The following is an 18,889-nucleotide window of genomic DNA, read 5'->3' as shown; positions in this document are numbered from 1 at the left end:
TCGTGTTGTCTTCTGAGCGTGATATCTCAGGAACACCTGAGAACTTCTCCAAATTTGGCACAAATGTCCATTTAAACTCAAGGATGAATTTGAACTGATTTCAGTGGTCAAAAGTCAAGGCCACTATGACCTCACAAAACACATTATGACAAATTTTCAAGTGTCTTTGTGAAGTTTGTGATTTTTCTCATGCGTCTAATAGGATAAAATAATGAAATGATGATATTTTACATCCAAAAGGTCAAAGGTAAAAAACAAACAAACAAACAAACAAAAACACTTCTCTGGGCATTGTTCATGGTTGTCTGCTCTAGTAGGTTATTTCTTATTTCACCATTTTAATTCAGCTTGATACTCCACCTTCCTCTAGAGTTTACTCACAAACTACTTTAATCGTCTCACATTTATTTTCCTTCAGTTTTTTTCCACCTCTGGCCTCCAAACAGATTTAAGCTTGCACACACACCCACCTGTCCTGCCTTACTCTGTTTCTCACCATGTATTTTGGTCTGTTGACCTTCTTTATCAGATGTAGACACCAGATCATGCACCCCTAATTATAATATAATCATGATCCCTCAGGCATCCTGGAATGCAGGAATTGAGCAAAACTAAGCAAGTAAACTTGTGGTGGTTGAGTGGGTGTTGTTTTCCAGGTTTTGGAAACAAAGCCCTAATTTAGAAAAAGATAAACTGGGTGACAGAGCATGTTATAGAATGACAGGAAAGAAATGAGGGAAAAGCTCCTTAAATATAAGGGAATATAAAATTTTCCCATTTTGGCAGCACACATATGCACTAAATACCAATACAGGAGAAAATCAATAGTTTAACCTTGGTGCATGATTTATTATAGCAAGTCTAAATGGAAACAAACGTATGGTAACTGTGGTAGGAGTATATGGCTAAGACAAAGATGTTCTTTACACTGGACTTGCATTCTGTACATAATGCAAGCACCTGTCATTTACATTCATGACCTTGTCACCACAGAGATGAGTGAAGTCATGACAGGTACCTGACAATTCATTTTCCCCTTTTAACCTTCTCTCTCTCTGTCACACACTCCTGATCTCTCATCCCTTCCTTTCTTTCTTCCCTTCGCTTTTAACCTTCATCGTCTTTTTCTTGACCTTTACATTCTCCACCTACTGCCTCATCTAAATGTGTTTTCTATTTTCGCACCTTCAATTTTCTTCAGCTCTGCTCCCTCCATTGTATCCTACTTCCATCCATTTTTTTAACCATTCCAACTGGTATTAGTTATTCATTGTAAAACGGACTGCAGATAGCATCAAACTGTGCTTTCTATAGTGGATGTGGACATGTTCCGTCACACACATACACACTCAAAACCAGTCCTGCATGCAGGGCACAGGCCCATGGGACTCTAACACACACTCAAGCGGAGAAGCAGCATAACTACTATTATACTGCACCATCAGCACAGGAGTTCATATACATTTTATACAACAGAGAACAGGTTACATTAAATGGTGCCTGACGGTGCATTATATCCTTAGCTTCATATAAAGAAATGGTACGCAAAATCCTGAACTTGGGCTTTGCTCCACTGTCTTAAGATGAACTCAAGAATGTGGGTTTCCTCATGTCACACTGTGTTATTAAGAAAACCGCTTTAGACAAATTTTCAAAGACATCTAGTCCAAGCCTAACAGTGGCCAAACAGTGATGGTGTCAATGTGTATGTATATGTGTATGTACAGTGTGCATGACATTTAGCACAGTAATTTAGCATTTTCCAAATATGTTCTTCTGGAGGCATCTGTTGGTGTTTGCATATACACTAACGTTTAGTATGTCTGCTGCGAAGGGCCCAAATATACAGCAATCTAAGTGACTATGACTATGACCGTTCTCAGTGTTACTTTCTTCAGATTTCCCCACAGGACTTGTGCTACTTCACACTGACAACCACTTTGGAGCCATCAACAGACAAACCTGAGCACACATCATGACAGGTGTACATGCAAACGCATACACACATATTTTATCACACAAAACACCAGCATGCACTTACAGAACTCACAGAAGTACACATCCTCAATACACTGTGCACTGCGCTTGTTACTGCTTCATGTTAAACAGCTGATATATACTTGATTGTAAAAAGCAAAGACAACAGCAATATAAAAGTGATTAATTTTACTGTTTACTATTGGATGGTAATTGTTACAGTCAACAGACATTTAACGCTATTCATTTACAAAGCTGTTTTATGGAAACCTCCAAACTACCTCACTTCTCTTCCCTCATTTATAACTAGCAACTAGAGCACAAGATTAAATAACTACCTAACTTTAAGCCCTAATGTTCGCACAAATGCTGGCAGATCTGGGTTCAGGTGCACATTTTAAATGGAATGAGCTACAAGCTGTACTCAAACTAGAAAATAATTTTCCCCTTGGTTGTTTTAAATCTCTCCTTTCTGACATTTTTAGTGATTAGTGTAATTGTTTTAATTAACTCTTTTCTCTTCTGTGTTTGTTGACTGTGTTCCTGTAAATGTTTTTATTTTTTGTTCTCAGACCTCTCTTGATAAAGAGATCCTATTCTCAATTTTAAATGTGCTTAATCTACAGCTTTCAAAGCAAAATATGGAGTCACCCGGCTTGGCCAGAACAAGACCTTTGTTTTTTTTCATGACTGATATATTACTTAATGCTCTTTAAAGAATATAACCTATAAACCAATTATACTCACAACATCAACTTCAGAGTAGTTAAGAGAATTGCATGAGTCTTCTGTAGATTAAATGATTAAAGATTGTTTTAAATTGAGTTTATTGTTCTTTCTTAATGTACTGTTCCTCTGTCTCTGTCCCTAAGTGAGCAAAGAGGATTTGTGTCATATTCCACAATACGTAACAATAACATTTAGCTATATTCAGGCATTTACAATTTTAAGTATAGTGTTATTTATTAGGTAGTATTGTTCCATGTGTTATTGTATTGTTTCTCGTCTTTCTGTCTCAGTAAACAGTGGAGGATGTGTGCAATCATCTACACAACATAACCTGAATAACTCCAGTCATGTTAGCTCTGTGCTGGCATTAATCAGAGCCTGGCGTATTAATGAGAGCGCGGCAGCTAGCTAATTACACCCATAGATTCTGCAGCAGCCCATTAAATATACAAATGACAGAATTAAAGAGCCCAGCCTCTTCTGATTAATCTTTAAATGGGGAAAAACTAATGATGTCTGTGCAAACTTTCCCTTCACACATTTCTCCCCCTCTCCTCTCAACGTCAATGCCTGGCAATCAATCATATTAATTAAGGAAAAATAATTTGTATCATTTAACATTTCCCTCTTTCCTGCTCAATTGCTGCAGTGGTGCTGCAGCACTGTACGGTATTAGATGTGTCTGGAAATCTGTTATGCTATTTGTTCATGCATTCATTCTTTATTCTTTTTTTTCTAAACTATGTTTGTGATGTTTAATCTCTCCTCATTTACTGTAGGTTGTAGAAATACATCTGGATTAGTGAAAATATGAGCAGGCCATCATGCTCGCTGCAATCAGTCCATTTCAGGCTCAAATACTGAAAAATTACAAATGACGACAGAGGAGTATATTATCTTTTTTGAACCAGGGTCCATTTAAATGGGTTATTTAATAATACTGTACTTCACTCTTAACTGTGATGCACAGAGTCCAAGGAGAATCAGAAGTCACATTGTACGGCTTTAGATACAGAGGCATTACAAATAAGATGAATGGACTAACATGCATTTATGGAAACAAGCACTTACAGGGTATTCATAATCACAGCATGATTGCATATGGTTATACTCCTGTTTTATCTAAAGTAAGATTCAGTGTGGTAAATATTGACCTCAAGTACCCCATGTCCATACAGCATTAAGAAGCATCGTTAATCACAAGCGAGCAGGCTTATCATTTATGGAAACATCCACTTCTATCACAATAATAGCACACAGAAAACAACCTATTTAGCCAAAAATAATTTAAGTGAAGTGGCCATAAAATTACAGGTGAAAGGGCAAATTTCATGTCATCTTACACCACAAACTTAACTAAGATTTAACATACAGAACACTGGCCACGCTCAAAGATGTGCCCTTAATTCATATGATTAGGAAATGAGAAAGCCTGTAGTATGACCCCGAATGAACATATAAAAACACATTATTAATATTCCTAGTACGGTGCATCATGTTGATGGGGAAATATGATGAGCCACCATTTCCATCAATGCTGCCAGAGCTTTCTGAATGAAATATGGGGTACTGCAATAGTATTACTGATCAGAAAATACTATGCAAAGATTTGAGTCATGAAAATTTCACAAACGTTATTGTTGGGGTTACTACAAGACATCAACGATTGACGAGTCTCTCCTCTGTGATCAATTGACTCTCGAGGGCGCATTACACTGCATTACATTCATAATCCAATTTGGCTTTGATTTGTTCGCTGTTCCATGCGCTTCGATGGGAATAATTGTCTGTAGATGATGCTATTAGTATTGATGGTTGTAAAAGGGCGATGGTTTGAGGACTGCCGACACATTCATGGTCCAGAATAGATCCGGTCTGAAAGTCATTGTCTGATCCATTACCCTTTATGAAGGAGGAGAGTGGAGGAGATGAGAGGAACCCTCTCAATAGCAAAAATCATTGTCTATTTGCTGGTAGCATTCAGATATATCTATTTACATTTGTGCTGAAGAATCATGGATATGATCAAAATATCACCATTTGTTGATTTGGGATGAAAACACAGGAATCAGAGCAACCATGATAAAAAATAAATTGGTTAGACAACTGTAGAGATTTCTTTCCATTTGCCTACAAACAGTTTTTTTATTTTTTTTTTGCTGATTTGCAAGAAGATAACTCAACACTGTCTTACCATTAAGCTCCAAAAGAACTCAAAGAAATTACATTTAAAGACCTATCATTTGACGCACATTATTTTATGGTAGTAACACAGAGAAATCCAAGAGGAGGTCGGACATGTGATATGGGAACAATATCTAATCTGTATGATGGTGTATTAGGGCCATTAGGATTTCTGATATCAAAGTTGTACATTTTAGAGAAAAAACAAATTCATTATAAAAGACTTGATTATTCTCAGAGATTATAAAGTCACAAATTTATAAGAAGCCCAATCTGCTGTGAAAATCAGAATTTCATCAGACTTCCTGATCAAATGACCAGTTTTTGTCTTGTGACTGCACTTCTGTCCCAACAGTCCAAATGCCTTCTGTCTCACTCTTCTTCTCGCTCTCTCTGCTGTGGTTCCTTGACAAAAAAATACTCTCTTTTTTCTCTAAATTTGCAACCTTAATGTCAGAGAATTTCTATTTGAGCTTCTCGTTAATTTACGACTTTGATTGTCTCAGTTTGCGAGTTTTTCCTCAGAATATATATAATGAACAGTACATGAAACTGCTTTATGAGTAGCAAACATATTCAGGTATTTTAGACGCAACAAGATTATGTGGCTAATATAGAGAGCTTTGTTGACTCAATTACAGACACATAAGGATTACAGATGAAAACTTTTATCTGCAAAAAGTCAAGAATTTGTCAGGAGTTCTAGAAAACTACTTTGCCCACAAACGTGAATTTATTTTTTAGATTTTATCACAGTTTTCATGTGGTTTGGAAAAGGTTTTTCTGTGACCCAAATTTAAACATTGTGTCCATGCAGAAAGACTTAACTGGTGATACGAGGACTGTGCAGGACAGTGAAGTAATCTCGAGTGGCATCAAAGAGCTTTGCCCGCTCAAATCCCACTGATTAGTATCAGCAGTCATTAATTATGAGCGTCAGACTGGGTGATGTTCTCAGATGAAGCAGAACATGTTTGGCTGTGCAGCTCAACCCTCTAATGATGCTGGTAAACAGAAAGATAATTGTCCTTTAAGATGACTGGGGAAGTCATTCTAAAGGAGTGTCACTAGAAGACTGGGACACCGCAGTCAATCACTGAGCAACACAAAAATAAACCAGAAAAGACGGGCACTTTTTGCATGTGAACACACACTCATATGCACAGCAGATAGGAACGCAGACAGACAACCATTTTTAACGCAAATACAGATATCTTTTTTACCTGTGAAGTCAGTGTTGGTAGGTAGAGTGTCACTGGGAAACTGATGATAACTGTTTCCTGGGAATCTGGTTCCTCTGACGACAGGATCTTGTGAGTTAGAGAAAGAGACGTCTGTTCTCTCCACCTGGAAAAGTAACACTTCACATTCTCAAATTTGATGAAATTTATACATCTGTTACTGTTCAAGTCTACAGTTGAGCTAGCAGCATTAAAAGGGTGTGCTCTGAGCTAACAATGCTAACATGCTGAGAACCACACGTCAACCTCATGGTGGCGCACGTAGCAGAAGATATATGACATAATTCAAACGTAAGTTAAAAATTTGAATTGCTGCCACAACCAATGCCAACTGACATATATTATAAGGTATGTACGCCAATACTGTCACATACCTGATATAGTGGGTGTGGTCCATTGAGTTGAGCTGGGGGGTCCCAGTCTATTAGAATGGTGGTTTCATTCACAGTATGTAATTCAGGTGGGGACAGTCCTGTTGGAGCTGAGGAGAGAAAGACAGAAAATAACAAATTGAATCTCATCTCAATGCAAATGCATCTCAATTAAATTTTAATCATCTGATTTTGATTAACACTTTATCAATGAACCACACCTAACACAGCTCAAATAGCTTGATCTTGATGTTTTACTGACGTTTTATTTTGTTATTCCCGATAGAAACGCATCTTCCTACTGTATGTCTAGACTGGACAAAAGTCCCATTTCCATTTAACAGATGGTCAGTTTAATTTTCTTCTTTCACTTTAGCTGTTGAATTAAATGTCCCTTTGAAACACACTGAGAGATACTGGAGCTGCGGCTTCAACATGTATTATAAATAAATCAGCTGGAGACTGGCTGATATGGTGAGAGGAAATACATAAAAATGGAAAGAGAAATATAGCAAGTGATGAACTGGTGTAGAGATGGGAAAGATGTGTACACACAAGCGTCATTCAATCGTTGTGCTTCTGTGTCTATGTGTGTGTTTCAGTAATGGTCTAAATGGTCTGCTGTAGGAGTAAATTAGCTCTCAGTGACACACTTGTGGATCGTCTTTAGTGTGAGTTCTAATAGAGCTCTTAAAAGCGAAGTGGACAGCCTGTCTTAGGCAGCTCATCTTTACGCATCGAACCATAAATTACTGCCAATCGATAGCTTACCAGTCTATTGAAATTGAGCTATGGTGACATTTAGAACATTTCCTGTGACACACACACACACACACCTTATTTTAAACAGTGCTGTACTTCATCGATGTGTAAAGTACTAGAAAAAAATATTTGTGTGTGTTTATGTACATGTATTACGGATCATGTATTAAGATCTACAAAGGGCCACGTACGTAGGAGACGTTTATCTTGTGAACAACTAGGCCTTGTAGTATCTGTGCATGAGGAAACACATACTTCTCACTGCTCATGTTTCCTGGGCTTCTGAGAGAAAGCCCTGAGGTAAGATGAACCACGCTCCAGTGGTTTTGAGGGTTGATCAAACTGGACTGACCTCAGTGAACTGGAGGATCCCTGGGTGATGTCTGACTGTGAGACTCTGTTACTGAGGGCATTATCACCGATTCACTCAACCTATTATAGCTCACAGTAACTGTTACTGTGAGCTATAATAGCACCTGACATCAGTGAACACTCAGAAGGTATGTATACATAGTTTGTCTTCACTTTCTTGGTGAAGTTAAATGAGAATAAGTTCAGTTCTTTATTAGCAAAAATGAAAGCAAATGTTCTTCTTACTATAAATGAAAAGTTCAAAATAGGAGTGAGAAGATGCAATAACCCTCTGTACAGACATATTTATTCTGAAACAATCTACATTGTCCTCTTGGGTGCAAACAAAAATTCCTTTTCATCATTATTTTTATAATTACAGTATTAATTACACTTCAAAAGCTGTCTTAGGGTCTTTTAAGCAAGTCGCTGTCCTGAGTAACTGCACTGGTTGTACCAAGATTCCCTCCTGGCTGATCTCTGGGATTTTAATATGTTGTCCTATATACTTCACGTGCCTTAGTTCACTGAAATGTACTTAACATTATGACATATTCAGTTTGACGAAAGCCACTTGCTTTCGTGTGTGCTCAAAGACACACATATACACCCACACACACAAGGTTAACAGTCCACCAGAAAGGTTAATTTTAGCTGCCGACATGGTAATGAAGCAGCTAAATCATGGGCCAGCTCCCATGAGCAATTGTGCCTGTGTGTGTTTTCTGTTTTTACAGCGACTGACATGTCTTAACAGGCTCTTAGCGTACAGTTACACCACGCACACAACCACACCGCCTATTGACATGGCGATCCCTTGCCATGCATATTTCTCTTCTCAAGAAGGGCCTCAGGCCAATTATGCGTAAATCAATAAAGTTCCTGTTCTGTTGAGTGGTGTTACAGTGTGTGTGTGTGTGTGTGTGTGTGTGTCTTGTAGAACAAGCCTTTATGGATGTAGGATACATAAAACATCACCATCAGCCCCTGATTAGCCACTCACTTTACGTCGTGATCAATAACTTTGTGGAAAGACACACACGTTGAAACAATTGTAAATGTATCCACACACATGGACAGAGAGCTCTTTCCTTATGTTGTTACGTCTGTCTCAGTGTGTGTGCTAATGTTCAGTTGTGTGTTTTGGTGTAACTCCAGTGGTTTCCCAGATGCTGTCTGCTCAGTTACAGCAGATGGTGGCTGACTCTAATGGCCTAGCCGTATGCATGCTAGATTTATCAGTGCATCAGTACTTCGCTTAAGTACACCTTACTAGGAGAACCACTAAATATGAGGATCATTTGCTCCACAGACAGAGTTTCATTCAGGAGGGGTCATAATGCTCATATATCACTTCTCCAAAAAGATTTGAAGAACATGTCAAAATAACTCTTGGACAGGCATTTGGAGAAATCATGCTGATGTTTTCTGATTTTCTGCAGATTTTTACTCAAAATGAAGGGCCAAAGATGTTGTAAGGCATTACATATAAATATACTGTAGTATTCAACTCGATGAACTGTATATCAGCAAGACGGATAATCTCACAAAGAATAATAAAGGTAAGTCATTGTGCAGCAGAATAAATGTACATTTTTTAAAATTTTTGGCTAAGCCACAGGTGTCAGCCCAAGATTTGGAGGATAAAGTTACAGTGTGGTGTAAAGTGGTCCAGCAAGCTGAGTGCTGATGCTTGGCCATTGCATTTTCAATACAAACTATCAAACTTGCAGTATTTACTTATACTTGCTATTATGCTATTACTGTGATTATTAGGGTTGGGAGGCGGGGGGGATTAATTCACTTAATGGATTTCCCTTGATTCTTTTGTGATTCCTGAATGTATTTTTTTGATTACTACCTTACAAATTTACTGATTTACTTACTTGATTATTTGACTATAATACTATAATACTACTATAATATTTGACTATAATTTAACTATATTTTAGTCAGTTATCTTAAGGCTAAGACAACAGGAATTACATTGTAACACGGCTGTCTAAAATACCTGGAGAAAATGGGAAAAAAGCCTGAAAACCCTAGTATTAAAATATACAAATATATAAATGGTTATAAAAATGGTTATTAAACCAAACAATAAAGGCTACAGTTTCTCAGAACTGTCATTCATCTCGCGATTACGACTTATTTGTTCGTTATTGCTAATAGGCTGCAGAGGAAAATCTGTTTTAACACAACACTAAGGGGTATGCACCAAATATCTCAGCAGTATGGTTATGCTTTAAAAATAACTTTCAAGATGATAGTTTTAAACTGAATGTGAAAAAGCGAGGTGTGGTGCTACAACAGAAGCTAAACACCCAACGGAGTAGCACAGGCTATGCAAATTGTTTGCAGATGAAAAAACAAACAAAAAAATCTGCCAAACAGCATATGTCATTTCATTTTTTATAGTTGAAACAAGGGACATCTTTGGTGTTGGATGAAACAAAATGGTGGCAACAGATGTGGCTGTTAAAAATACATTCAAAAAGTCAACTGGGTACAATAAGCCATATTGTACTGTACTGTATTACAGTCAAGAGAAGTCTTTGGAATCACTTGAAATAAACATTGTCGCTGTGTCAACAGATGTAGCCATTAAAAATACATTTAAAAAGTCCACTGACTACAATATGGAGTATCATTCATCACAATAAACACAAGGAAGGACTTTTTGAGAATTGTATGAAATTAAAATATTCACTATGTCAACAGATGTAGCTGTTTAGAGTATGTTCAAAAGCTCAAATCCCTGAGCAAGTATTTATAGATGAAAGTTGTTTTTTTTTTCACAACCACTCACAGCACCCATTGTCTACTCACCTAAAGAGATAAACAAAACAAAAGCAAAACGAAAAAAAAACATAAAATGAGCAGTAAGAGTAGAAACCATGAGTGAACAGATGGAACAGTGTGTTGAAGGGTCAAGTGTGCGCAATATGTATATTGCACAGTGATTCATGTTCATCTGCTGCAATGTGCTACTTGACGTTCAAGTGAAAGTGCCAGGTAGAGATAGAATTGAAGAACGCATTAGTAAGAAAGCAACAGACGGTTAGAGGGAAACAGACAGATAAAGACACTTACTAAAAATTCTGTGTGTGCGTTTGTGAGTGAGTGTGAGTGTGTAATCCTGCGCTGATCAATTAGTGCTCATCTCACTCTCATAGATTTGTGCCTGAGTTATTAAACACAGCTAATTCATTCTACTTCCATACTGGTTATAAATCTAAAGAAGAGAGAGAGACATTGTGTGGATGTGTTTTGTAATTTTGCGTGTGTTTGATTCATGCCCAGAAAGAAATGTGTGCTACGCCACATTTTTCTCCTTGTAATTAACAATAAATTGTTTAACTGCAGTGCTTCATGAATATCCCTGCTGGTTAACACGACCAATGCTGTCACCACTCAAGTACCCAGTGAAAGACTGTGTGAGTTTGGATGTGTGTGCGGATATGTCAGAGGCTCGTGTTGCAATCGATATGAAAAAAAAACACACATTTAAACAATTCAACACTGCTGTTACATTTACATATACACTATACTGTACATATAGCGTAGTATTCTGTACATACAGTACTGTTTTAGGCAGGTGTGAAAAAATGCTGTAAACTAAGAATATGGAAAGGAAAATGGAGGTGTTAATAGTTTATTTTCATCATTCAACAAAATGCAGTGAATAAACAGAAGAGAAATCTAAAATCAAATCAATATTTGGTGTGACCACCCTTTGCCTTCAAAACAGCATCAATTCTTCTAGGGGCATTTGCACACAGTTTTTGAAGGAGCTCGGCTGGTAGGTTGTTCCAAACATCTTTTAGCACTAACCACTTATCTTCTGTGGATGTAGGCTTCCTCAAATCCTTCACTCTCTTCATGTAATCCCAGACAGACTTTAATGATTTTAAGATCAGAGCTCTGTGGGGGCCATACCATCACCTCCAGGACTTCACGTTCTTCTTTACACTGAAGATAGTTCTTAATGACACTGGCTGCGTTTGGAGTCGTCCTGCTGCAAAATAAATTTGCTGCCAATCATACGCCTCCCTGATGGTATTGCATGATGGATAAGTACCTGCCTGTATTTCTCAGCATTGACAACACCAGGCACTCATTATTGTACTGCTCTCCAGCCCTTCGGCAAACAAACTGCCTTCTGCTGCAGCCAAATAATCCAAATTTTGACTCATCAGTCCAGAGCACCTGCTGCCAGTTTTCTGCACCTCAGTTCCTGTGTTTTCGTGCATAGTTGAGACGCGTGGCCTTGTTTCCATGTCCGAGGTATGGCTTTTTGGCTGCAGCTCTTCTATGAAGACCACTGGCCAGACTTCTCCGGACAGTAGATGGGTGTAACTGGGTCCCACTGGTTTTTGCCAGGTCTGAGCTAATATCACTGCTGGACATCTTCCAGTTTGGAAAATAAGCTTGATGTGTGTTTCATCTGCTACACTAAGATTCCTTGGCTGACCACTGCGTCTACGATCCTCAGCGTTGCCGTTTCTTTGTGCTTCTTCAAAAGAGCTTGAGCAGCACATCTTGAAACCCCAGTCTGCTTTGAAATCTTTGTCTGGGAGAGACCTTGCTGATGCAGTATAACTACCTTGTGTATTGTTGCTGTGCTCAGTCTTGCCATGGTGTATGACCTGTGACATGAAACTGTCTTCCACAACCTCACCTTGGAAGCAGTTTGGCTGTTCCTCACCCAGTTTTAAGCCTCATACACAGCTGTTTCTGTTTCAGTTACTGACTGTGTTTCAATCTACATGTGAAAATGATGATCATTAGCACCTATCTGGTATAATTGGTTGATCATACACCTGACTATAATCCTACAAAATCCCTGACTTTGTGCAAGTGTACCTGTAAGAATTGATGCTGGTTTGAAGGCAAAGGTAACACCAAACATTGATTTGATTTAGATTTTTCTTTTGTTTGATCACTTTGCATTTTGTAAACTTATAAAAAATAAACAATTATATAGCATTCTTATTTTACGTTTTTTTTTTATTTTTTTCACACCTGCCTAAAACCTTTGCACAGTACTGTACATGCAGACATCAAAATCAGTGGCAGGTGAAGAGAATAACATTTACCATCTTTTTACCATTAAAAAGCACTGTGCTGATAGGATGCTTTAGGTCCTGGCATTCACATGGATGTTACTTTGACCACCCAAACATTGTTGCACTAGCAGTTAGCAGTTGCACTTCCAGGCATTGTGCTGTTGTGTTGCCATATGTATGTATGTTTGTCTGCATCTATGTGTGCTGCTGTGCATATCTTTTGGTTTTACCTGCTGGTAGGGTCCGTCCTGTGCTTGGCAGACTGTTAATGCATCCTGAGTTTGTGCAAACTGTAACAGTGAAGTTGTACACATGGTAAGGCTTCAATCCTTGCACTAAGTAAACAGGATGTGATGATGGTCCCATCCTATGTAAAACCTGTCAATAAAACAAAAAGGGGATTGAAACCTTTAACAGTGTAACCATTAAATGTTCTAATGTTTTGTTAAATTAGGGAGAATCAAGGTGTGGAAGAAAAGAGGAGAGAAACAAAAGATAGAAACCAATCTAACAGCATTTAACTAAAAAACAAATAAAAAAACCCACATACATAAAATTATTATGTACAAGTGAAAGTGTGAGTTTGTCCGACTTACCTGACTAATAACCGGAGGAGCATGGGGATTGTTGGTCTGCTCAGTGAGCAAGTTGACTCGGTATTCTGTGATCTGTCCCCTGGCGATGACCCCTTGGCCCTCAGTGGTGCTCCACTCAACTTTGAGACTGGTTGATGATGGTGCAGACACTTGTGGAGGAGCAATCAACTCTGGTACTGGAAACATGACCACACAAATATGCAGATCATGCAATATATTTACCACACATTTAATCCCGAACATCATACATATATATTATTTTTTTTTCTTTTATCTATTTACAAAGAATTTCACTTTATGATCAAAAGTCAGTGTTTAGTCTGAAGAGATGCATTTTCTCTAAGATGTATACCTAACACTAACACTACGAAAATTTGCTGTTGATTTCTTCATATTTTTGGTTTTCCCTTGACTGCAACATAGTACATTTTAAGTCAATTACAAAACAAACAAAAAACAAATTTAGACACAAAGATATGCATAAAAAATGGAGACTTGGATATTATGTGGATTTAATGGATTTAGGTGTTCTGTGATTCTATGGTTAGCAGAGCCACTATTACATGACAGATTAGACAGAAGGATTGTTTTATTCAACTGTTGCTGGAATCTAGCTGTGAAATATGCTGTGAAATGTGATTTCTTTGCAGACATAACCACAGTCATATTCTTCACTTCTGCACATTGATGCACACAGTGACACACACACACACACACACATGCACTCCACGTTTATAATGGTGTTATCATATGCTTGTTATCCAGACACACAGCTTAGAGTGATGTTGGAGGCAATCGTTTAGTCCTAATGAGCCATATCATCTATTTGAAATTCAAATACCTTAATGAGTTTCCCCTCCCCCACACAGTGTTTTATTTCCTCCTTACTTTCTTTCTCTTCATTCTTTATGACAAATACTTGTGTTTTTCGTTAAGTAGAATTTATTTTCTATTACTTTCATCAGCAAAGTTCTCTGGTGGGCAGACTTTGACCAAAACATCACTGGATTACATTTTCGTGATTACCCAGATCTCGGATTTTATTCATCACATCAATTTAATATTTTGATATTTTTATATTTGGGCCACAACTCATGTTGCCTTCTTTTGCTTGAGAAGGTTGTTCCAGGTTGTTTGTAACATCACAGCATTCAGAAGCCATTACAGATTCAAAATTTAACACAAAGCAAGTGAGAAATCACATCTAATTTAGTAATAGTGTAACAAATACAGCAACAGACATTTACCCATCTATCTCATTAATCTACCTACCTTCCCTGCTTACTCACCTACACACATTACTACCGAGGAGCATTTCAAGAGTGACCTTGGGAGTTTTTGGAATGGTACTATGGATTTAGTACAGGGTACTTATAAAACTGGCATCTAATGGCCATTCAGCAATTATGGTTATCAATTGAAAATCCTAAAAATATATATTATATATGAGGAAACCTCATATATTATTAATTTGAGTTAATTTAAGGTCTACTCGCTGTTAGTAACTATAAAGGGATATAAAAGATACATGTTAAGTTTAGCCACAGTTACAATCTATACAAACCTCCCTCCATGGTGCGTGCTGTGGTCCATCCTGATGTGACATTTCCTGCCATATTGATGCTCACGACTCTTATCTGATAGGTGGAAAATGCCTGCAGACCTGCTACAATGGCACTGCTCTCAGGGGGTGAGACTGCACTCCTATTGGTCAGCTGTGCTTCTGGGGAAACACTTGGATCCCACCAACCAGAACTGAAGAACACTCTCTTCTCAACAGCAGGGCTTGAAAGGTTCTGTGATTCCATTGGTCCATACAGAAAGACCTCATACCTTGTGATTACACCTATACAGAAAGCAAAATAGTTTGGAAAAAAAGGTGAGTGGCACAAGAGATGAATAGTCATGTTTACAATTAGTACTCTTCAATTAATAGTTATTTTTGAAGTGAAATGAGGGAAGGAAACAATTGCAGCTACAGGACCTGTCAGGGAACCACTACAGCAGTATTATTTCACCAGCTCAAGTCTTTTTATTGAAATAGAGTCCCACTGCCACTTCAGTCTGTTTAGGATAAAAGAGTCGACTGTGTATTAGAAACTATCCCTACTTCATACTTATCCCTATCGGCAACAGGATGCGACATTTTTACATTTTTTCAAGACAGTAATGTTGCTGTTTGAGGAAAATCTATCACCACAAATAATAAGAAAGCCCTGGACAATGTTTGGCCCTGTAGTCGAAAACAAACTGATAATTACTAAGTCCTGGCTAGTCCTGTTTAGCTCTCTGGTGGAAACCAGCCTATTGTCCTAATCTCTCATGCTCAATTCCACTTGTTAATAATAGAAAAATGACAGAGCTGGGTTAGGATGAGGACAGAGCAGGCAGCATCAAAATACAATAAAAGACTTACTGACCCACTATGGAATAGATGAGTGTCCAAATGTTGTTTTAAATATAAAATTCAAACAAAATCAACTAATATGTAGAGCCTTGATGTGGAACCTTAGTCAAAAGACCCTGTTTACCCTCTCTTTACCCTGCTCTCTCTTTATTCTTTTCCTTTTCCTTTCCTTTCCGTTCCATTTTCCTCAAGCCTGTCTCATCCCTTTCGCTCTCTTTCTCTCTATTAAAGTAGTGAACATTAGTTTATTTGAATCCTTCAGTAAAAGCTCTAAACTAGATTCAGGCCACAAAATACTCTAACATTCTTGGTGATCTTATCGAACTACTGAAAATCCTCTTTACCAAGTATGTAAAATCTCATACAACATCGATTGATTTTTCATTTTCATTTTCTTGGTCGGGAAAAGTGCAATGTCTGTACGTAAAAAGAATTTCCCCTCGGGGATAAATAAAGGAATTCTGATAACTGATGGCTGAGAAAATGGAGGACAGAGACTCACAGAAACTCATGTAACAAGGTTTAGTGTGATACTGGGAGGGAAACGGAAAAAAGCGAAAAAAAGAGAAACACAAACAGTGTGAGAAAACCCAGGTTATGGGGCTTTGTATGACACTGAGCCTTACAGCCATTACAAAGCTCTCTGGATTTACCAAAGGCAGTTCCAGTTCACTGCATATTTGTGTGTGTGTGTGCGTGTGTTAGTTAATACTCATATTTCTTCAGTGACACAAACCTGAAAGCCACACTACCAGGCAAGTGTTTTGTGTTAATTAAAAACGTGTGAATGTGTGTGATTATTCTCAATTATTCATTCATACATAGACATTAAAATGTATATATTTGTTATATCATGTAATTGTAATGTACTTATAATGAACTTTCTTAATTACAGTTTGTGGTGGTGCATTGTTTTTTGTAGTAAGTCACATGTATGTGGCTGGATTCCTACCATTTGGCTGAGCGGGGGGCTCCCATGACGCATGCAGTGTATGAGGTCCTGTAGCAGTGACTCTGGGTGGGGGTTGGTTTTGTGGGGGGGTAGAGGCTGTCAACAGAGACAGTGGTGGGGTAGAAGTGCACCCCCCAGAAGAGCACGCCTGTTGACAAAGTTAATATACTGTATATTCATTAACATTTTATAGACTCTGCATGGTGAAGACAGCAAATAAAACTGTTTAAGTATGCCTGCCATAATCTTCTGATGACACGGTTGCTACACATATTTATCTTTTTTTCGGGATATACTTTTTGCAAAGAAATACGGGCTCTAATAACACAGGCAGCTGTTTGCCCCACCTACCTCCAGTATTGCAATGTATTGGGTGAAAGGTTTCAGACCGCTTGCCACAGCTTCTGTTGATAAGCCTGTGTAGTGAATAACAGGCTCCACCACACTGGAGGACTCCACGGAGGATAACACAAACCTGAGGGGCACAAAATATAGTGATGATCAACTCCTTGTGTCTTCATTTTTTCATCGGTCCCTATCCACAACAGCATGTGGTTTCTCAGGTGTTTCAGTTAAAAACTAGTGCTGGGATATCACAGGGGTCTGGGGGCCATGTCCCTGCTTTGAACTGTTGTCAGCAATTAAAGTTTTAAAATTATTGCAGATCATCCCTCTCTCTTCTCCTATTACATCTCTGTCTCTCAACTATTCCACTGACAATTAAAAAACAAAATGCAACCAAATAATCTATCTTTTCATATCCTCCTTCATTGTGCATCTCTTATCGATACACCCAGCTCCATCCAAATTTCTCATATTATACCCTGTGAGAAACATTAACGCAGGCAACTATAGATTATAGATAGAGCAACTGATTTTTTCCAGACTTTGAAGACTCATAAGTTGCAGTGGTTGTTGATTTGCAGACCAAATTTTCATCTAATGTCTTTAACCTTCCCATCCTCTCCCTCCTTACCTTTCCACTGGACCAGTATCATTTCGTGGCGTGCTCCAGTTAAAACTAGCCGTGGTCGGACCGGGTTGTCCCAAAAGATTTAAACGGAGTTGTTCTGCATCAGGTGGCGCACTTAACGTCTGGTATGAGGCCGATGCACTTATTGTCGTGCCGGCCACATTAGCCGTTATGAGCCAGTAAGAGTAGTTGGTGTGGGGAAACAAATCAGCATCTTCAAATGATTCAGGGCCTGAAGAAAGAGGGTACGAAGGAAGGAGTGAGGTGGGAATTGAGTTTGGAGAGGTGGGAGATACAATCAGGAGAAAACAATTGTTTTTCAAAGTTGTGAAAAACAAACCTGTGTGGATACTTACTGAAAGGATAGAGACTTTGGATGCTATGCACGGACTTTCCATCCCTAATGAGCGTGTAGTTGAGTCTGTTTGAGTTTGGAGAGTCAGGTGGATGCCAGGAGAGATGAATAGAAGAATAGCTCAGAGCAAAACCTATTGGTGCAGGCTGCTGGGAGGGCGCTGCACAGACAGAGACAAAAATAGTGATAAACAGTGATAGATATTGACATGAACAGAGTGAAAAAAAAAACCTGTGACCTAACAGATAAAAATATGTACATTTACAGGGACAAATGTTTTAAAAATAGGGCATGTTGATTCTGTGTAATTGTGTTATTAGGGTCAACAATAAGTCAGCAGGCCCCTCTCAGACTGACATAAGATGATGTGTTATGGAACAATACACCTAATATTTAAATGAAGCTGCACTCTGTAGCAGAGGGAAATATCTCATGAGTGTGTGGTTATTTGTTTGTGTTAGTGGGTAAAACACACCTTTACTGCAGCCAAAGTGGTTCGCAGGGTCAAAATGACTCGCTCCAGGTTTACATACATTGCACTTTTCTCCAGTTACCAACAGCTTACATACACACACCCCTGAGTCTGGATGACATGAACCATTGACACTGCCCATCGGATCACATGCACAAGGCTGGCATCTGGTCATGGAAAAAAAAAAAAATTCAAAAAAAGAATACGAACATGTAGAAACAGTACAACATTTTCATTAATGGATTAACCAAGCTGGTTGAAAATGGTGTTAAAAATTAAACTAATGACCAGAACCAGTGTGTGTGTGTGTGTGTGTCCAAAAGGTGTTGGTTCATCACCTTAACACTGTGAGAGGGACCCTCACTTCTGTCCATCCCAACAACCATAACCCTCTAGCTGTGAAACTAACTAACAGAAAGTGCATTACTCCTCAGAGTTGTGGTGGGGGTG

The 18,889-nt window shown here is 38.4% G+C and overlaps 1 protein-coding gene across 1 annotated transcript in view; it reads right to left on the bottom strand.

Annotated features, from left to right (window-relative positions):
* The window catches only part of ush2a (Usher syndrome 2A (autosomal recessive, mild)), a 184,653-nt gene that overhangs the window by 117,570 nt on the left and 48,194 nt on the right, over positions 1 to 18,889 (bottom strand). Inside the window, exons 20-29 of the mRNA XM_046383631.1 lie at positions 18,443 to 18,606; positions 17,969 to 18,127; positions 17,616 to 17,844; positions 16,991 to 17,114; positions 16,640 to 16,787; positions 14,845 to 15,126; positions 13,281 to 13,456; positions 12,915 to 13,062; positions 6,506 to 6,612; positions 6,114 to 6,237 (exon numbers count right to left, since the gene is read on the bottom strand). Coding sequence (XP_046239587.1) covers positions 6,114 to 6,237; positions 6,506 to 6,612; positions 12,915 to 13,062; positions 13,281 to 13,456; positions 14,845 to 15,126; positions 16,640 to 16,787; positions 16,991 to 17,114; positions 17,616 to 17,844; positions 17,969 to 18,127; positions 18,443 to 18,606 — 1,661 coding nt within the window. The remainder of the gene's footprint in view (positions 1 to 6,113; positions 6,238 to 6,505; positions 6,613 to 12,914; positions 13,063 to 13,280; positions 13,457 to 14,844; positions 15,127 to 16,639; positions 16,788 to 16,990; positions 17,115 to 17,615; positions 17,845 to 17,968; positions 18,128 to 18,442; positions 18,607 to 18,889) is intronic.

Source organism: Scatophagus argus, chromosome 1, assembly GCF_020382885.2.
Source record: "Scatophagus argus isolate fScaArg1 chromosome 1, fScaArg1.pri, whole genome shotgun sequence".
NCBI classification, from domain to species: Eukaryota; Metazoa; Chordata; class Actinopteri; family Scatophagidae; genus Scatophagus; species Scatophagus argus.
This window is presented reverse-complemented; position numbering and strand designations above follow the sequence as displayed.